This window comes from Dreissena polymorpha, chromosome 7 (assembly GCF_020536995.1).
Source record: "Dreissena polymorpha isolate Duluth1 chromosome 7, UMN_Dpol_1.0, whole genome shotgun sequence".
NCBI lineage: Eukaryota > Metazoa > Mollusca > Bivalvia > Myida > Dreissenidae > Dreissena > Dreissena polymorpha.
The window spans coordinates 96,969,394-96,987,014 of NC_068361.1; the positions used below are offsets into that span (position 1 = coordinate 96,969,394).

General features: G+C 33.3%; 1 protein-coding gene and 1 long non-coding RNA gene across 6 annotated transcripts in view; one reads left to right on the forward strand and one right to left on the reverse strand.

The window, feature by feature from the left end:
• Positions 1-17,621, reverse strand: part of LOC127839356 (stimulator of interferon genes protein-like) — a 155,095-nt gene that overhangs the window by 59,946 nt on the left and 77,528 nt on the right. For 3 of the 5 annotated variants that reach the window (XM_052367703.1, XM_052367702.1, XM_052367706.1), the window contains exon 1: positions 1,337-2,061. The exons of the other annotated variants lie outside the window; for them this stretch is intronic. In XM_052367703.1, coding sequence (XP_052223663.1) covers positions 1,337-1,754 — 418 coding nt within the window. In that variant the 5' untranslated portion in view covers positions 1,755-2,061. Of the gene's footprint in view, positions 1-1,336; positions 2,062-17,621 lie in introns of those variants that run through there. 5 annotated transcript variants of the gene reach the window in all.
• On the forward strand, positions 5,832-16,667 carry LOC127839378 (uncharacterized). The gene is made up of 2 exons (XR_008030306.1): positions 5,832-5,997; positions 14,543-16,667. It is a non-coding gene; the product is annotated as an uncharacterized LOC127839378 (long non-coding RNA).

A 17,621-nucleotide genomic window follows, 5' to 3' on the forward strand; every position in this document is an offset into this window, starting at 1 on the left:
AACTTGTTCAATATATCATTGGAATAAATAATCTGACCAAGTTTCATAATGATCGAACAATAAATGCGGCCTCTATAGTGATAACAAAGTTTTACAAAAGCCGTACAAGAAAATACCCCGCCCCTGGCAACTTTGTTTTTCAACCAACCGGAACCATTTTCGAGCTCGTCTAAGATATCATAAGGACAAATCTTTTGACCAAGTTTCATGATAATCTGACAATAAATGTGGTCTCTAGAGTGTTAACAAGGTTTAACTAACCATATAAGGAAAAATGCCCCGCCCCCTGGCGACCATAATTTACAAGCAACTGGAACCATTTTCAAACTCGTCCACGATATCATTAGAACAAATCTTTTGACCAAGTTTCATGATGCTCGGACAGTAAATGTGGCGGCCATGTTTTTCAACCAACCGAAACCATTTTCGAACTTGTTCGAGATATGATAAATACAAATCGTCTGACCAAGTTTCATGATAATCAGACAATAAATGTGGCCTCTAGAGTGTTAACAAGGTTTTACAAAAACCATATATAGCCATTTAAGGAAAAAGTCCCCGCCCCTGGCAGCCATGTTTATCAAACAACCGTAACCATTTTCAAACTCGTTCAAGATATCATGGAGACAAATCTTCTGACCTAATTTCATGAAGATCGGACAATTAATGTGCCCTCTAGTGTGTTAACAAGGCAAATGTTGATGCCGCACAATGCACGACCCATGACGGACGCCGCACGACAAACGCAAAGGACCTACACATAAATTAAATGTAATATACAGTTAAAATCCAAATACTGATTTTGTAACATTCCACTATCTCACTGTAAACACGTCCTACTCCTTTCAACTACTACTACTACTACTACTACCACTACTACTACACTACTACTACTACTCTACTACTACTACTACTTTACTATACACTACTACTACTCTGCTACTAATACTACTACTCACTACTACTACTGACTACTCTACTACTACTACTACTACTGCTGCTACTTCTCTAGACTACTACTACTACACTACTACTATACTATATACTACTCTACTACTACTACGACTACTACTACTCACTACTACTACTACTACTACTACTCACTACTACTAGTTTTTCTTATACTACCAATACTATTTTTACTGTTACTACTAACAATATTACAATTACTCTACTCTTACATTTCCTATTACTACAATTCTTTCTATTAATACATCAATACTACTTTAACTACTACGCGCAAAAACTCCTTGCCAACTTTTGTTATTATTGTCGTTTCTGCCATTACTCAAGTTTACGTGAATATAAGCACACTAAATAAAGGTCATAGTCTTACATTTCAATCGCTTTAAAAGACTGTCGGTTCCTTTCCAAGTATTCAAGTCAAAAAATTGGCTTGGTGTCAAAGACAGCAATCCAGATTTCAAGAATCTGACATCGTCCATGCTGGCCTCTTTATAGGCTATATACAGTCGCATGTGTTTTTCAAACATAATATTTTCTAACGATGACAAAGCTGCAAAATTGAACAATCCTTTCTGAGCTGATTTATTTGTTACAAAGATAATTATTTGGCCAGTCTTGTGAATGCACTCGTGTAAAGATTTAACAATAGAGATCCCTGGTAAACATGTTTCATTATCAGTTTGACATGTTCGTTTGCAAATGCGAAATTTCAATTCGTGTGCCTCTGCATCGTTTCCGTCCTCACTGTTGTAAAATATAAAAGTAGATGTATTTTCTCCGCTCGCCATGATTTCGAGCACAGTATTTAACAAACTCAAACTCAACTATAACATATTTATCTTCACTCCTTGGGTCACTTTCGGTTTATATACATGATATACATGGGTTTCGATTTACATTTGCTTTGCATTCAATAACTGTATTTAGTATATCGTACAACGATATATAACATTAAAACAATAATAATGTATTTAACTGATATGATTTTCCCGCCAATAAATTACATTCCTAACACTATTGTCATAACCGAAATATATAAAACGTCCATTATATTTTGATATATCACATCACAATTTGTTGCAAATGCTTTTCCGATTGAAACTAAAATCGAAACTAAACGTAAAATGCCCGAGGTTATTTCCCAATTATACGCATGTAAAAGGGGTATTCACCACTAATAAATATATTCTATTTTGGGAACAAGGCGGGATTTGGTTTATCAAAATTTGCACTGAAACAACACGGTTCTATGCATTCCGCTTGTTTAATTCGTACTGTTTGAACAATAATTTAGCGCATGAAAGAATGAATTTTTATTCAACGTGTTACTAAGTCACTTCAGCATATTTATGTTTAAAACCTGTAATGAACTTCGTGTAAATTTGGCTTATTTCACACATTTCGTCATTCCGAACGGTCTCTGAGTAGTGCGTAAAACTACGATAATATTGTCAAAATAAAACAAAGATACATCTAATACGTATCACGCAACTTTACAACTTTACATCGAGAGATCCCGGGTTTAATTACAGCGCCGTGCGTTTTTCAATGTTATTTTTATATTTTGATATTAATATTAATTAAGGCATATTAAAAAAACCTATTAAAGTAAAATATATAATATAATGACACTGAAAAGAACATTTATTTTTCAAGTATCAAATTCTCTTGTCTTACAAATGATACAAAACGTAGTTTAGATTAGCCTATTTAGTTTAAATATTCCACACTGATGTGTGTAGGTACCATATAAACATATTGTTACGATATTATTTGATTATGAACTATTCATCAGTGTCACATATTTAAACTTATATATGGAAACTATCCACGTATGTGTATCGATGTTTTGGAGAGCAATATGACATTATAAATATAAATATAAACTTTTTTAGGCCGAAATGCTTTTGTTTACGAATAATGTACTACATAATATTCATACTTCATCAGTTTATGATAGTTGTCTATAAACGTGATATATTTCATCAGTTTATGCAACACCTCAAATGCTCAAGAATGTTTCTGGCATATTATTGTTTGCATAGCATAGTTGAATCTTGTACTTTATATTTGTGCGGTGGGACTTCAACATTTCTCTTTTTTTCGATCAATAATACATACAAAAACATGTATATATACAAATAGTTTGTATTTACCCTATGCCGTTATTATAAACTGTTTTAAAAATGACTAATGACTAGAGATTTTTTCCCCTACTTTCTGAAGGGGAATTGTCCGTTTATATTGTCTCGATTCCACTTGTTCCATAGCATTTACTACCATGCTATCATTTATAATAATAAATCTATGTATGAATTTATACTGCATGTTTTTATTTATAAATATTCATTAAAACCAATTTTGTAAAACAATTGTTGTATACAGCGGTAAAAAAAGAGATTGATTTTTTACAACTTAAAACGTCTGAAAAACCTTAATTTCTCGGTAAATCAGTCATAAAGTTTGATTTGAATGCCGATTTCCATGACAATAAAACAAATATGCGAAATAAAGAACAGAACATCAAAATTGTGTATTACAGCTTTGCAACTGAAATATTAAAAGTACTTCAACGTACACTTATAAATCTCACTTTCATCTACTTGTCAGTCATCAAAATCTTCTTCCTTTTTATTAGATTTTATTATTTGTATAGTGTTTTATTTTATATTGCAGTTGTGTTTAAATTACAGAAGAGTTAGCGTTTGTGTTCCGCAAGATTGCGATTAATAGCGATTGCGTTTTTGACCGTTTTAAACCGTTGTGGCGTAAAATATGAAAGACCCGTAAAGGTTTACTAACGACTCGCCCCCTTAACGACTCGCCCCATAACGACTCGCCCCACTTTTTATAACGACTCGCCCCACTTTTATAACGACTCGCCCCACATGTATAACGATTCGCCCCACATAGATAACGACTCGCCCCATCATTACTTATATGGTAGGATTTTTATTTAATTTCGATTTTATTGTGTTTTAAGTCGGTAAAAACTGGTGGGGTATTGAAAAAATATCTTAAGATTTGGCAAATTAGAAGTTTGATGAAATTTGTTAAAATGCTTTACTTTAACTTTCACCTTTTTCAGGAACTTTCAACAGAAACTGGAATACTGTATCGCATCCTGCATGATATGTTCAAGATTTCTACACCTGGAATTTTATCAACTCTTGCAATTAATATTATGCGTTACCACAGTAACATAACTATGTTTTTGCGTATATAATATATAACGACTCGTCCCATCATTTTTATTGTTACATTTTTAGCATCTATGTTAAATGTAAACAGTACAGATGAATAGAAAGAGAAATATATAAGAAAAACTTTTTTTGTGTTGATGGTTTATTAGATACTTATGTACTTATATACAACAACAACAACAACAACTTATAAAAAAAAGAAAGTTACGCAGTGTGTATAATAATATCAATACATTGATATAATAAGAAAAATTTACAAAAAGACAGTAATACATCAGTACCGGGTAATCAATATAATTATATCTTAATATTATCAACATTGAATTTATGAAAATGATTTTATTCAAACGTTTTATTCATAACAAATTTAAACACTATTTACACAAACAACAACAACTATTTGCACAGGTCCGTACATGGCTGAACACAAGTCCAGCAGCTGCGCTGCAAATACAGAGTGCAAAGCGCAGGCATGGTGTTAGTCGAATTATCAATTTAAAATAATGGTTTACTATAATCATGTATACATCTTTAAATACTAAACTCCGCCGTGGCACGTATTACTCAATTAAAGTTATAACCATTTAAGTAATTAAACAAATCGTGGAATTAATTGATTTATCACAAATGGTTTCTTGTTTATTTGAAACCATTGCAAATTTTCCGCGGTAATTGTTCACACCTACAAATTAAAAGAACCGCCATTTAATTAGCGTTAAATGTTTATTTGAAACCATTGAAAACTTTCCGCGCTAATTTTTCACACCAAAATTTAAAAGAAACGCCATTTGATTAGCATTTTAAAGTAAAGTTTGTGTGAAAAACACAAAAGGACTGATACGCATTTTTATAGTATGAAAAAAGATTTTCAAAACGTGTGTTGTGTATTCAGATCAACAGGTAATAAATAGGTAGATTTAAGATTATAATGGTAATTTTAAAATTATAAATAAAAAATTATCTTACAGATGAATTGTGTCCGTAAAATTTCTGCAAAAAATAAATTTCGGCAAAGACCTTTTTTCATATTTCTTACCTTTCAATACCCGTATATATGAAAATATCTTTACCACGAAGCAAGGTATTCACGCTTTCGCGATTATGACACATGTATTGTTGATTGTCATCACCCGCCCGCGGTAATGTACCTGTCAATTATGTTGTTAATTCATCGGTCTCTTTATAACGATAATCCCTAAATTCTTGAGTAATTTAACCTGGGAATCTTTAATTGTCGATATGATCTTAGCCTTTGCTTCTTTTTATAAATATAAAGGAAAGTATGACATGAGACAAATGTACCGATACCCAATAGTCTTGCTTTATGATAATATTGTCACTGAACAAAGATGTAAAAAATCATTAAATAAAAATTATTACTTTTCAGAATAGGCCTGCAATAGACGTCATTAAGGTCAGATATAAGGCAAAAAAACGCTGAACGATGGTTATCAAACAATGCCATATTATGAATTGATTTCATTTATATTACCATATATAATATAACATTTTATTTTGATAGGGCGAGTCGTTATATATGTGGGGCGAGTCGTTATACATGTGGGGCGAGTCGTTATGAAAAGTGGGGCGAGTCGTTATGGGGCGAGTCGTTAAGGGGGCGAGTCGTTACATTACCCCCGTAAAATATGCAATTGCGCATGTGCAAAGGGATCACAACATCCGGCGTAAAAAGTGCAAGTTGCATATGTAAATATATTAATAAATCTACGAAAAGAGATGATAATTAACATTCTTATCATTATGTAATGTCAGCCACGTAAGCCATGCTGTTGATTGCATAGGTGTCACACGGATTTAACGGTGTAATGTACGTTTTTACGATGATAAAAGATGTCCATTATGGTTGAGAACATCTAGTCCAAATAATTAGACGTAAGCTACCCCGCTTACGTCTAAACGGCTACCGTCGTTTTCCTATAGCAAATTGAGTTCAACTAAAACTTCAGTTTTTCTCGTTAAATCTTTGCTAATGCATAAAATTATCATTAATTAGACATATATGTGAGCGATTACCTCTTAAATGTGTAAAAATTGTGCTTTTAAACCACTTATGTACATTTTTAAAAATAAACATACACAACACACTTCGTGTGTTTGTCGTTTATAGAATTACATTGAATTATCTTGAACGAAATTATTTTTTGAATAGGTTACACATAACCAATTGTTGTTGTACAACAAACCACATCACTTTTTAGCTTTCTGTACTCTTTAATTAAATGGAACCTATATGTGTGTGTTAAAACTACCAGTTGTATCACGGAGTGTATATTGTTAGGAGATGAATCGAGTATTTGACCCTAACTGTAGTAAATTCAATCTTATGCAAAAACTATTCATCCGATTTTATTGGTTTATACGTTATCTTGTTGCTTATTAATTCCTCTTTCAAAAATATACGTTTTAGTATATTCACGTTGTTATTAATGGATTTATAGCGAGATAAACACAAGAAATAAACATTTTATGTTTTAGCACCGCGCGTTTTACCGTATTGTGGCTATCGATTTTGTACAATTAGCGTACAGCGAAGCGCCGAGGTTATACATTTTGATGTACCCACTCACGTCTTTTGTTGAATTATAGTTTCATTTCTCGGCCGATTTTGACAAATTATATATCATTAGAAAGCTTACGTTACGTAGTAAACAGATATATAAATATATATTAAGTTTTTCTTCTGATTTCGACAGCCCGGCGAGTTATAACTTTAACTTTTTCAAATATCATACCGTTTTGGAGTTTTAGAATCTAGATTTACGGTTGACATGTTCGTACTTAATACCAATTTGTAGCGTTTATATTTGGAGTTCAGTTTTAAAAATTACATCTTGCTTAGGAGAATAGAATTCTGTATACGATAGAAAAAAATTTGTTTAAAAACGAAAGTAATTAAGGAATGAAGGCGGAAGAAAGTAGCGCGCGTTCCTAACGCACTGAACTGATGCTACGGTCTCGGCGCTTATGCTTTTGTTTAGAAACCGGCCATTGAATTTCCTTTGCCATGATTATTATATTGTTTATGATATATTGTAGTATTTTGTTCACGAAACATATCAATAAAGCTTATTATAAATAAATCTTAATAAATTAACTATTTCAGCTCTTGTTTATAACACAGAAAGGGTGTTAAATTTATGATGAAACAGCGTATATAGCGGACCCTCTCGATTTTATTCGGCTTTGCATGCATACTTGAAATAAAATGGGTGTCAAAAACATTCATCGTTTGCTGTTAATTATCAACGAGGGAATTATGTATAATTATATGAAATGTTATTTACCTTAAATTATCAATTTATTAAAGATTCTTGAAAATCACGGTCGGTGTTACGCGGGTCATTTCGTATTTTGACATTAGGGCATCATGTTCAACTATTCAAAATCAGATTTTTTTTCACTGGGACGATGACGGCTTTGATTTAGACAGGCAGACAGATAGTTTATTCAGACTTATACAACAGTACATCGTCTTCAACTCAAATATATAAATTATTTTTAGACGAATTATTAGGTGATTACACATATAGCAGTGATGATTCTGAGAATGTTGCCATGTTTCTTATCCGTGTAATCTAGAGTCCGTGGTTTGAGCATTTTTATCGCGGTGTTCAATAAAAGATATCTCAATAATCTTGTTTATTGATAGATCTGTGGTTTTATTGCCCCTGTGTTCAGCACAAACCAATTGTCTCGTTATGATCAGATACTGTGCCGACCAATACTGAATAACACTATGGTGTCATACGCCACAGCAGGGACCTATACTTGTGATCATGGAGTCTAAGTGCAAGACTTAGAAAAGTATGTTGTTTCGCTTGCGGTTGTTAAAGCCAAAACGGGGCTCCCAGCTGGCACAGCTGCTGATATTCAGATCTGAATACTTAAACTTATTGAGACCTTATTCTTAACCGTTGCGCGTTTTACGATATCGGATTTTAGGCGGGAATAAAACTCAGTGAAACTATTCAATTTCTTACACAACATTAAGCATATTAACAGTTATTGAAATTAACAATATCAGCGACATCTTTTTAAAGACTAAACACCTTTTCAAGTATCGAATTTAACATGTCAATAAAATATATTAATACCAAAAAAGGTTTCATTTAATATTGTTCACATTAAACCTTTAAATGAAAGTGTCGCTTTTACTATTTTCCGTGTCTTATTAAGCCGCGAATCGTTTGCTAAAAACAGTTAACAAAAAGGGTTACACGTTCTAATTCTTAATGAAATACAAAAATAAGTATAACATAATTAATAACGTCCATAAACACACACAGCAAGATCAAAGTTTTAATGGAAAACTAATATGACATTCCACGTAAATTATTATTTTCGTCTAAATCGAATACTATATATAGAGAAACAATGTATTTATAACCGACCAATGAGGTAACATTATGCAACTTTCAATTTACACAGTGCTATATGGCAACAATATGGAATTTGAACAGTGGTAGTGTTTTAAGGTCTGGACTATCATTACTTGTAAGTTTGTATAAACATTTTTTTAATGCAATTAGTAAAATAATGTTTATATTTTATGTTTACTAATTTATTGCATGATTATTCTGTGCTGTTATATGAATTTGATGCCGTTAAAGCTTCCGACATGAATTCATGTCGGAACGATGCTATTGCAAAATAACGTTAAACTATATGAGGTCGATGTAAATCGACCTCATATTTATAGGAGTAGAGAACATCCTGAGAGGCCCTGTTGTATGTGTAGACGATAAAAATACAATAATATTAAATAAACATGACTATTCGAACCTAAATAATGCAAGAAACATGGTATGTATTCATTTACTACATGAAGGAGAACAAATACTTTAAAGACAAGCTGTACACGTTGAATAAATTCAGCATACAAGATGCTTGACTTGCATATGTTGCGGATAAAGGGATTGTCAACCACGACAACGAAGAAAAGAACAGTTGTTAAATACTGTATTTTTTCACAATTGGTTATATTGATTAAAATATCACGACATGTCAAAAATTAAGAGGTTCGAAAGATGGTTTGTCCACGATATATTACATGCAGGGGACAAAAATACCACTCGTCCGCTCGTATTGACGAGTGAAATCTTGAAAGGACGAGTGAATTTTCCTGAAGCTCTCGTCCGACAGGACGAGTGAAAATAAGCTGATGTTAAAATATGTATTTTCTGACAAGTAAGACTCGTTTTCATTAAATAAAATCATTTTCTTAAAGCATATCTATTCCAAAAGTAGAACGCGAATGAACCGGAAATTGCAATTGTAAATTTCACACAGCAGGTGCGCGTTGTTATGCAAAACTGTGTCCCGATTAAATATTGGCTTTTTGGTATAAACTTTGCGCGTCCATGTTGACAGGGAACCATCCGACTGCATTCACTGTAAGTATTGATTTTTAAAGAATTATTTAACCCCGAAGAACGGCTTTAAACCAGTCTGAATTTCGTCAGAAAAGGACTGACAAACGAGCGTTCTTTAAAGTTGGCGGGAGCGATGTTCAAACGTCCGAAACGGAAAGCACACGAGCATTAGAAAAAAGGAAAACACAAAATTGTCTTCATTTATTAATTTGTGTTCCTCATAAATAAAGTAACTTATTTCACTGCTTTTGTGATCAGCTAGCATGAATAACTGAGTAAGCAGCATTTTAGCAGTGATATAAGAAACTTTATTAGTCATATCAGCCCTTTGCAATTTTTATTTCACACATATTTGAAGGACACGATCATGTGTTTGCAGGACGAGTGAAAATTTTTATGCACTTGTCCTGCAGGACGAGTGCAGTTTAGAAATATTTTTGTCCCCTGACATGACTTAACAAAAGTTGTGGTATGTCTACCAGGTAACTACCAGTCAACTATAAATAACACCAGTAGATTGATCATCATCGTCATGTGGTAAATCCAGGAAAATGCAAACTGTGCATGCGTAATGAATTGTATACATAATATATAAAAAATGATCAATCTACTTGCGATATTTAGAGTGTGTATATTGTTATATCACCTATTTTCACGATCTACTTTCGATTTCACATCATAAAATTTTATTACCAATTATACTGAAAATATGAACTTTTTTCAAGTAATATAATATGCCGGTTGTGATATGTTCATCAATATAAACTAATAGTTGTTAAAAAAAACGGTATTTTAGAACTTTTCTTTTTTCGTCATTTGTGGTTGACAGTCCCTTTAAAATACACATTTGAACAAAAAAACAACAACTATATTCTAACCTGAAGTATCCATGAAAGTTAGTTTCAGTCTTTGATAATCTTTATATAAAATAACCTAAATGAGCTAAATTGGTTTTAAAAACAAATGAACAGTTGGTAAGTTAAGCACAAAGAAATATTGACTTGCATATTTTATGGCCACACTTGCAAATTTTTTGGCTAAACTTGCAAATTTTATAGCCACAAATGTATATTTTTATAAGAATTTTTTAAGTGAAACTATGTAAGAAAAATGACTTCTAACAGATGAGTGCCTGTTAATGAACAACACCATGATAACTAAACTATATGTGTGGGAAATATTAACCATTTAGCACCATAAAGCGGGTATATATGATCTTGTCAAATATTTATTAATTAATATAAAATATGTAAAAAACTTATTATACATATATTTCAATATAAACTAAAATAAAAGTTAAGAAGAACATGTGTCGCCAAAATGCTAAATAAGCCAGATATTTAATTCTGAAATCGAAAAAGGCTGTACAGCCGAATTCGCAGCATGTATATTATGCATGTACGATGTGAATCTAAATTTAGTTTAACGGTTCATTTGAAATACTGCATCGATATTGGTTCATACGACACCCGAACACTTACTAAAAAGACGAATGCATCGGTTATTACAGGAAAATATGTACGAATTATCTTCGTCACAATAGGCTCGGGCGATAATTTGTATTTGCTGTATTTTATGAAATTCGTCTTAAATGTATCATTTTTCTTGCATATTGTGTGTTATTATAACATATTTGTATCAATATATCAAAATTTAACACATATAAAAATCGTATAATTACGCTTTAAAACGTTGACTTGGATATTTTACAACAAATATGCATATTTGGACATGATAGTACATGACTTCTCTTCCTGTTTTTTTTTAAGCGGCCTTGTCCCCCTCATTTTGTGAAAAAATGAGCTGCGAACAGTTCCAAACTGTAAATAAATGAGTCGCAAACTTTCTAAAATTAGTCAGTGAGCTCTTGTCTTATGAAAGCATTTTGTATTTAAACTTGGAGCAGATTGGTGAAAATTCTTTAGGAGTGTGTATCCTCACGAAAGTGTGACGGAAGGATAGACACTGAGAGCCTAATGCTGCCTTTTTGATACAGCACAACCGACTTTGTGTTTGTGAACAGAATGTATATAATGTAAAATAACATGTTTGAAAATCAATGAATTAAACTCTTCATTTAACGTTTAATTGTATCTGCCCAGGATAACATTCAAAATTATTGTACATGTGTGATGCCTTTATGCTATAAATAACTGGTAATTAATAAATAACTACCACTTGAAGTAATACCGTGACAAGTGCTAGACCTTTAACTACCCACACTTGCATTTAAAATACTTTTTTATTGGAAATTCCTGTCAATGTTAGTTACGAATTCAGCGTACATATAGTTATTTCTTATTAAGTGCCAAAGTTTATAATAAAAATGGTGCAGTTGTATCCCTAAGATTAATAATAGCACATATAAATTATGACAAGGTACACATTTCTGCAAATTATTATACTTGTACCAAAAATCACCTGTCTAGGGGCATCATAAATTCTTATCTGTTGTAATCAACACCCCTAGTGATATATGGTTTCTAAACCCCATTCTGATCAGCCATAAATCACAGTCAAGAGTGAGAAAATGTTGTTATCAGATACAATTCTTATCAGACACTGGTCATTAATGGGTTAACTTATACATCATATTCACCAAAAAATTATTTACTGAACATTCACCAATTACAAAAATCTATACTTTCAATCTTATTTTTTCCAACAGGTTTTAATGTTATAATGCAATCTGAGATGAACAAAAGGGTCATAAGCCACATATATAAATTATATAATTTATGTAAATTTAAAGTATGACTTTAGTTGTTTGTAATTCCTAGTTTGAAAAACAATAATGCAAATTAAAAAAAATATATGACAGTTGCAAAAAGAAAAAAAGACACATTTCCAGTATGTACATGTATACACAATAAAAGTATGAATAAATTGCACTAACAGGTGAAAAAGGCATAGAAACACATTTTAATTTTAGTAACGGTACAGTACCGGTACTCTATTAATGGTATTTTGTAACAAGTTGAAAAGAATAGAAATATTAGAGGTGAAAAAGATGCATATTCAATTCGTATAAAGTATTCTATACAATACAACTCAATGGCATTGTAACAACAAGCATCAAATTTATATATTAAGTTGCGAGACAACAGTACTGAACAATTTCCATTTGCTGGGATGAATTCTTAGTTGTGTTTTTATTAGCTCATCTATTTTTTGAAAAAAAAATGAGCTATTGTCATCACCATGGCGTCGGCGTTGGCGTCCGGTTAAGTTTTGCGTTTAGGTCCACTTTTCTCAGAAAGTATCAATGCTATTGCATTAAAACTTGGTACACTTACTTACTATCATGAGGGGACTGGACAGGCAAAGTTAGATGACTCTGGCGTGCATTTTGACAGAATTATGTGCCCTTTTTATACTTAGAAAATTGAAAATTTTGGTTAAGTTTTGTGTTTAGGTCCATTTTATTCCTTAAGTATCAAAGCTATTGCTTTCATACTTGCAACACTGACTAACAATCATAAGGGGACTGTGCAGGCAAAGTAATGTAACTCTGACTGGCATTTTGACAAAATTATGTGCCCTTTTTATACTTAGAAAATTGAAAATTTGGTTAAGTTTTGTGTTTAGGTCCACTTTATTCCTACAGTATCAAAGCTATTGCTTTCATACTTGCAACACTTATTAAATATCATAAGGGGACTGTGCAGGCAAAGTTATGTAACTCTGACTGGCATTTGGACGGAATTATGGGCCCTTTATACTTAGAAAATTGAAAATTTGGTTAAGTTATGTGTTTTGGTCCACTTTACCCCTTAAGTATTATAGATATTGCTTTCATACTTGGAACACTCGCAAACTATCATAAGGGTACAGTAAAAGGACAAGTTGCATAACTCTTGTTGTCATTTACACGGAGTTATGGCCCTTTTTTTACTTAGTAACTTTGAATATATGGTTAAATTTTGTGTTTCGATCCACTTTACTTCTAAAGTATCAAGGCTATTGCTTTCAAACTTCAAATACTTTCATGCTATCATGAGGTTACTGTACCTGGCAAGTTGAATTTTACCTTGACCTTTGAATGACCTTGACTCTCAAGGTCAAATTATTAAATTTTGCTAAAATTGCCATAACTTCTTTATTTATGATTAGATTTGATTGATACTTTGAAAAAACTACTCTTACCTGACATACCACAATAGACTCCACCCAAACCATACCCCGTGCCTTCCCCCCCGAATCCCCCCCTATTTTTTTATATTTTTTTTTAAGATCATCTCACAAATGACCACCACACCCTCACACTATACCACCCCACCCACCCCCCAATTTTTTTTTAGAAACGGTTAAAAACACAAATATTTATTTTTATTATTTTATGTTTGAAATACTGTCCGACCATCGCACCCAAGAATCCCCCACACCCCCCCTCCCCCCCACCCAGAATCCCCCCTCCTAATTTTTTTTTTTAAAGATCATCTCAAAAATGACCACCACACCCTCACACTATACCCACCCACCCCCCAATTTTTTTTTATATGAAACGGTTCAAAACACAAATATTTATTTTTATTATTTTATGTTTGAAATACCGACCAACCATCGCACCCAAACCCCCACACTATACACCCCTCTTCACTCCACCCCTCCCTCCTTTGTGATTGAAAATGAGAGTCCTTTCACCTTTAAAAAGAAAATAGATGAGCGGTCTGCACCCGCAAGGCGGTGCTCTTGTTAATTTATATTTTTACTTTACCGGTAGTTACCATAGATATATACTTAATGTATTTCTTGTCTCCTGTTATGCTTGGAATGCATTTATTGATTGTACACTTGTAGAAGTATAGCTTTATAAACAAAATAACATAATTTTGATGCCAGCATTTGTGTGAATTTTTCTTCAAAAATTAATAGGCAAAGAAATCCTTCATGCCTATTTGTGTATGTGTTTGTATTCAACGGTGAAAAGTCTTGGCTGTTATATTGTCAACTGTATGCTAATATTTCTTTAAATTTCAGAACTGAGAACAGACTTCACAAGGTCTAAGAAGGTCTAATACATGCCAACAGCAAATCAATTCCGTTGATGTTCTCTCTACATATCAATGGACAAATAAAGCTCTCGATATTAAGTGAACAAATAACACTGGATTACTTAATTCAATTTTATAACTGCACTACCATGACCATGAATAATTGTGCTAAGGTACAGCTGGCTTGGTTTGGACACATCACCAGGCACAACTCTTTGCAAGGCTGTTTTCCAGGGTACGCTAGAGGAAGGTCGACGATGAGGCCATTTGTAGAAAAGATGGATGGATAATGTAAAAAAATGGACATGCCTTTCCATGGATGAATTACTCAAAGCTGCACACAACAGACCCGACTGGAGGAGCATTTCTGTATCGTGGTCCCTCATTTTCCCAAACAAGCTCAACCAGTTTAAGAATTACTGGGATAAAGAAATAATTTAATCTAACAGTCATATATTTGAATTTTTGAAAACGCCAATCTATATTATGTATATGTGCAGAATCTTTACCTCTCAGACTATGACATTACCAATTTAAAGTACTGGAAATTTAGTTAAGTTTAAGTAAAAATTACATTTGTTTCATAAAGCATGTATTATTTATTTCATTATTTTTAACTCACCTGAGCACAAGGTGCATATGGTGTGCTTTTAGGATCAGTATTTGTCCCTTGTGCGTCATCAACACTTTTATCCAGGTTTTCGGAAGGAAAAAACTGGTTATTAGATTGGCGAATGTCGGCGGGCTGGCGGGCGAAACAAGCTTGTCCGGGCCATAGCTATGTCGTTCATTGTGAGATTTTAAAATCATTTGGCATAGATGTTCACCATCATGTTATTGTGTGTCGCGCGCAAGAATTAAGTCGATATTTCCAAGGTCAAGGTCACATTTGGAGTTCAAAGGTCAAAAATGGCCATAAATGAGCTTGTCCAGGCCATAACTATGTCATTCATTGCGAGATTTAAAATTCATTTGGCACTTTTGTTCAACATTATTGGACATTGAACGGTGTGTCATGCGAAAGAAATACGTCAATATCTCCAAGGTCAAGGTCACACTTAGAGTTCAAAGGTAAAAGATGGCCATAAATGAGCTTGTCCGTGCATAACTATGTTGTTCATTGTGAGATTTCAAAATCATTTGGCACATATGTTCAACATCATTGAACGGTGTGTCATGCGAAAGAATTGCATTGGTATCTTGATATTGTCCGGGCTATAACTATGTCATTCATTGTGAGATTTTAAAACTACTTGGTACATGTGTTCACAAACATTGGACGATGTGTCATGCTAACGAATGACGTCAATATCTCCATGGTCAAGGTCACACTTTGAGTTCAAAGATGGCCATAAATGATCTTATTCGGGCCATTACTGTCATTCTTTGTCAGATTTTAAAATGAAAATGCACATTTATTTTGTTCACAGTCATTGGACGGCATGTCATGCAAAAGAATTCAAGAGTTCAAAGGTCAAAATGGCCACATGATAATGGCGTAATAATTCTTAAGAATCGCATAAATTAGCTTCTCTTGTTTTGTGAAGACAACATGCAAAATATTCTGTGTCAATGCATGTGGGGGTATAATTATGTCACGTGTATGACAAAGCCCTTGTTATCCCCCGCCATCGGCGGAGGGATATTGTTTTGGCGTTGTCCTTCTGTCCGTCCGTCTTTCCATCCGTCCAGCGCCATATCTTGGAAGTGCTTTGGCGTATTTCATTGAAACTTGGTATGAGTATATATATGGATAAGATAATGATGCACGCCAAATGGCATTGTACACCATCTGTAAATAACAGAGTTATGTCCCTTTGTATCTTGAAAAAATGCTTAATTGAGTGTCAAATATAACACTTGTGTCCAGAAGCATATTGGCGGGGGATATCAATTCAACAAATTTGTTTGTTATAAATATATTTTTGTAAAAACCTTGTTGTGACAATTTTGTCCCTTGTTCCTTGTTAACACTATAGGTAACATTTATTGCTTGATTGCCATGAAACATGTTAAGAAAATGTGTCCCAATGATATCTTTGTTGGGTTTGAAACTGTGTCACACCAGGTCAAAACCTAGGTCACTAGATAAAAATAAACAAAAAAATGGTCACATTTATTGTTCAATCTTCTTGAAACTTGGGCAAACATATGTCTTAATGATATCTCAGCTGTGTTCGAAAATGTTTTGGGTTCGTTGAAAAACATGGTCGCTAGGGGGAATCTTTTCTCACATGGCTAAAGTAAAACCTTAACACTCTAGAAATCACATTTATACTTCAACGTTCATTAAACTTGGTCAGATCATTTGTTCTTATAATAGCTCTGCTTTGTTCGAAAATGGTTATGGTCTGTTGAAAAACATGGCCACCAGGTGGTGGGGCAGTTTACCTCATATGGCTATAGAAAAACCTTGTAATTCACCACATACGTAAGTGTGCAAATGCATTATTCAACATTACGCTGCTAGACTATCAACAGCATTATATTGTAATGTTCAGATAGGAAGCCATTCATGTACGGGGTATAATAGAGTAAACTGTGATACACGTTTTAGCTGTTCTTTGCTAATGTCTTATATCAACCCCCCCCCCCCCATCAAATTTGGCACATGTCGGATAGGAAGTTATTTGATCAGTTATATAGCTATCCAAGTCTATAAAATATTTCAGGGTTCCCAGCCAACCTGGAAATCAGGGAAAACCTGGAAAAAGACTTTCATCTTTTCCAGTCAGGGAATTCGTGAACAGTTCCTGAAATCAGGGAAAAATCAGGGAATTTTGTTTGGTCAGACTTTCCCGACTTGTGTCGAGAATCTGTACGATTAAAACAGCAAATCGAATCCTTTGTTTGGCTATGGTGGGTTTGTAGTATACATGTAGCTTAGTTATATCTGCAACTGCTATTTGAGGGTTTCTAAAATGAGAAATAGGTCGAAATTATGATCCTGGAATTTTTATTTCCATCAGGGAAAAATCAGGGAATTTTGTTCATACAATAAACTGGGAACCCTGTTTTTTACTTTGTGCGTGTGGCCTCTTCTGAACCCATTCAAGAAGAAATAA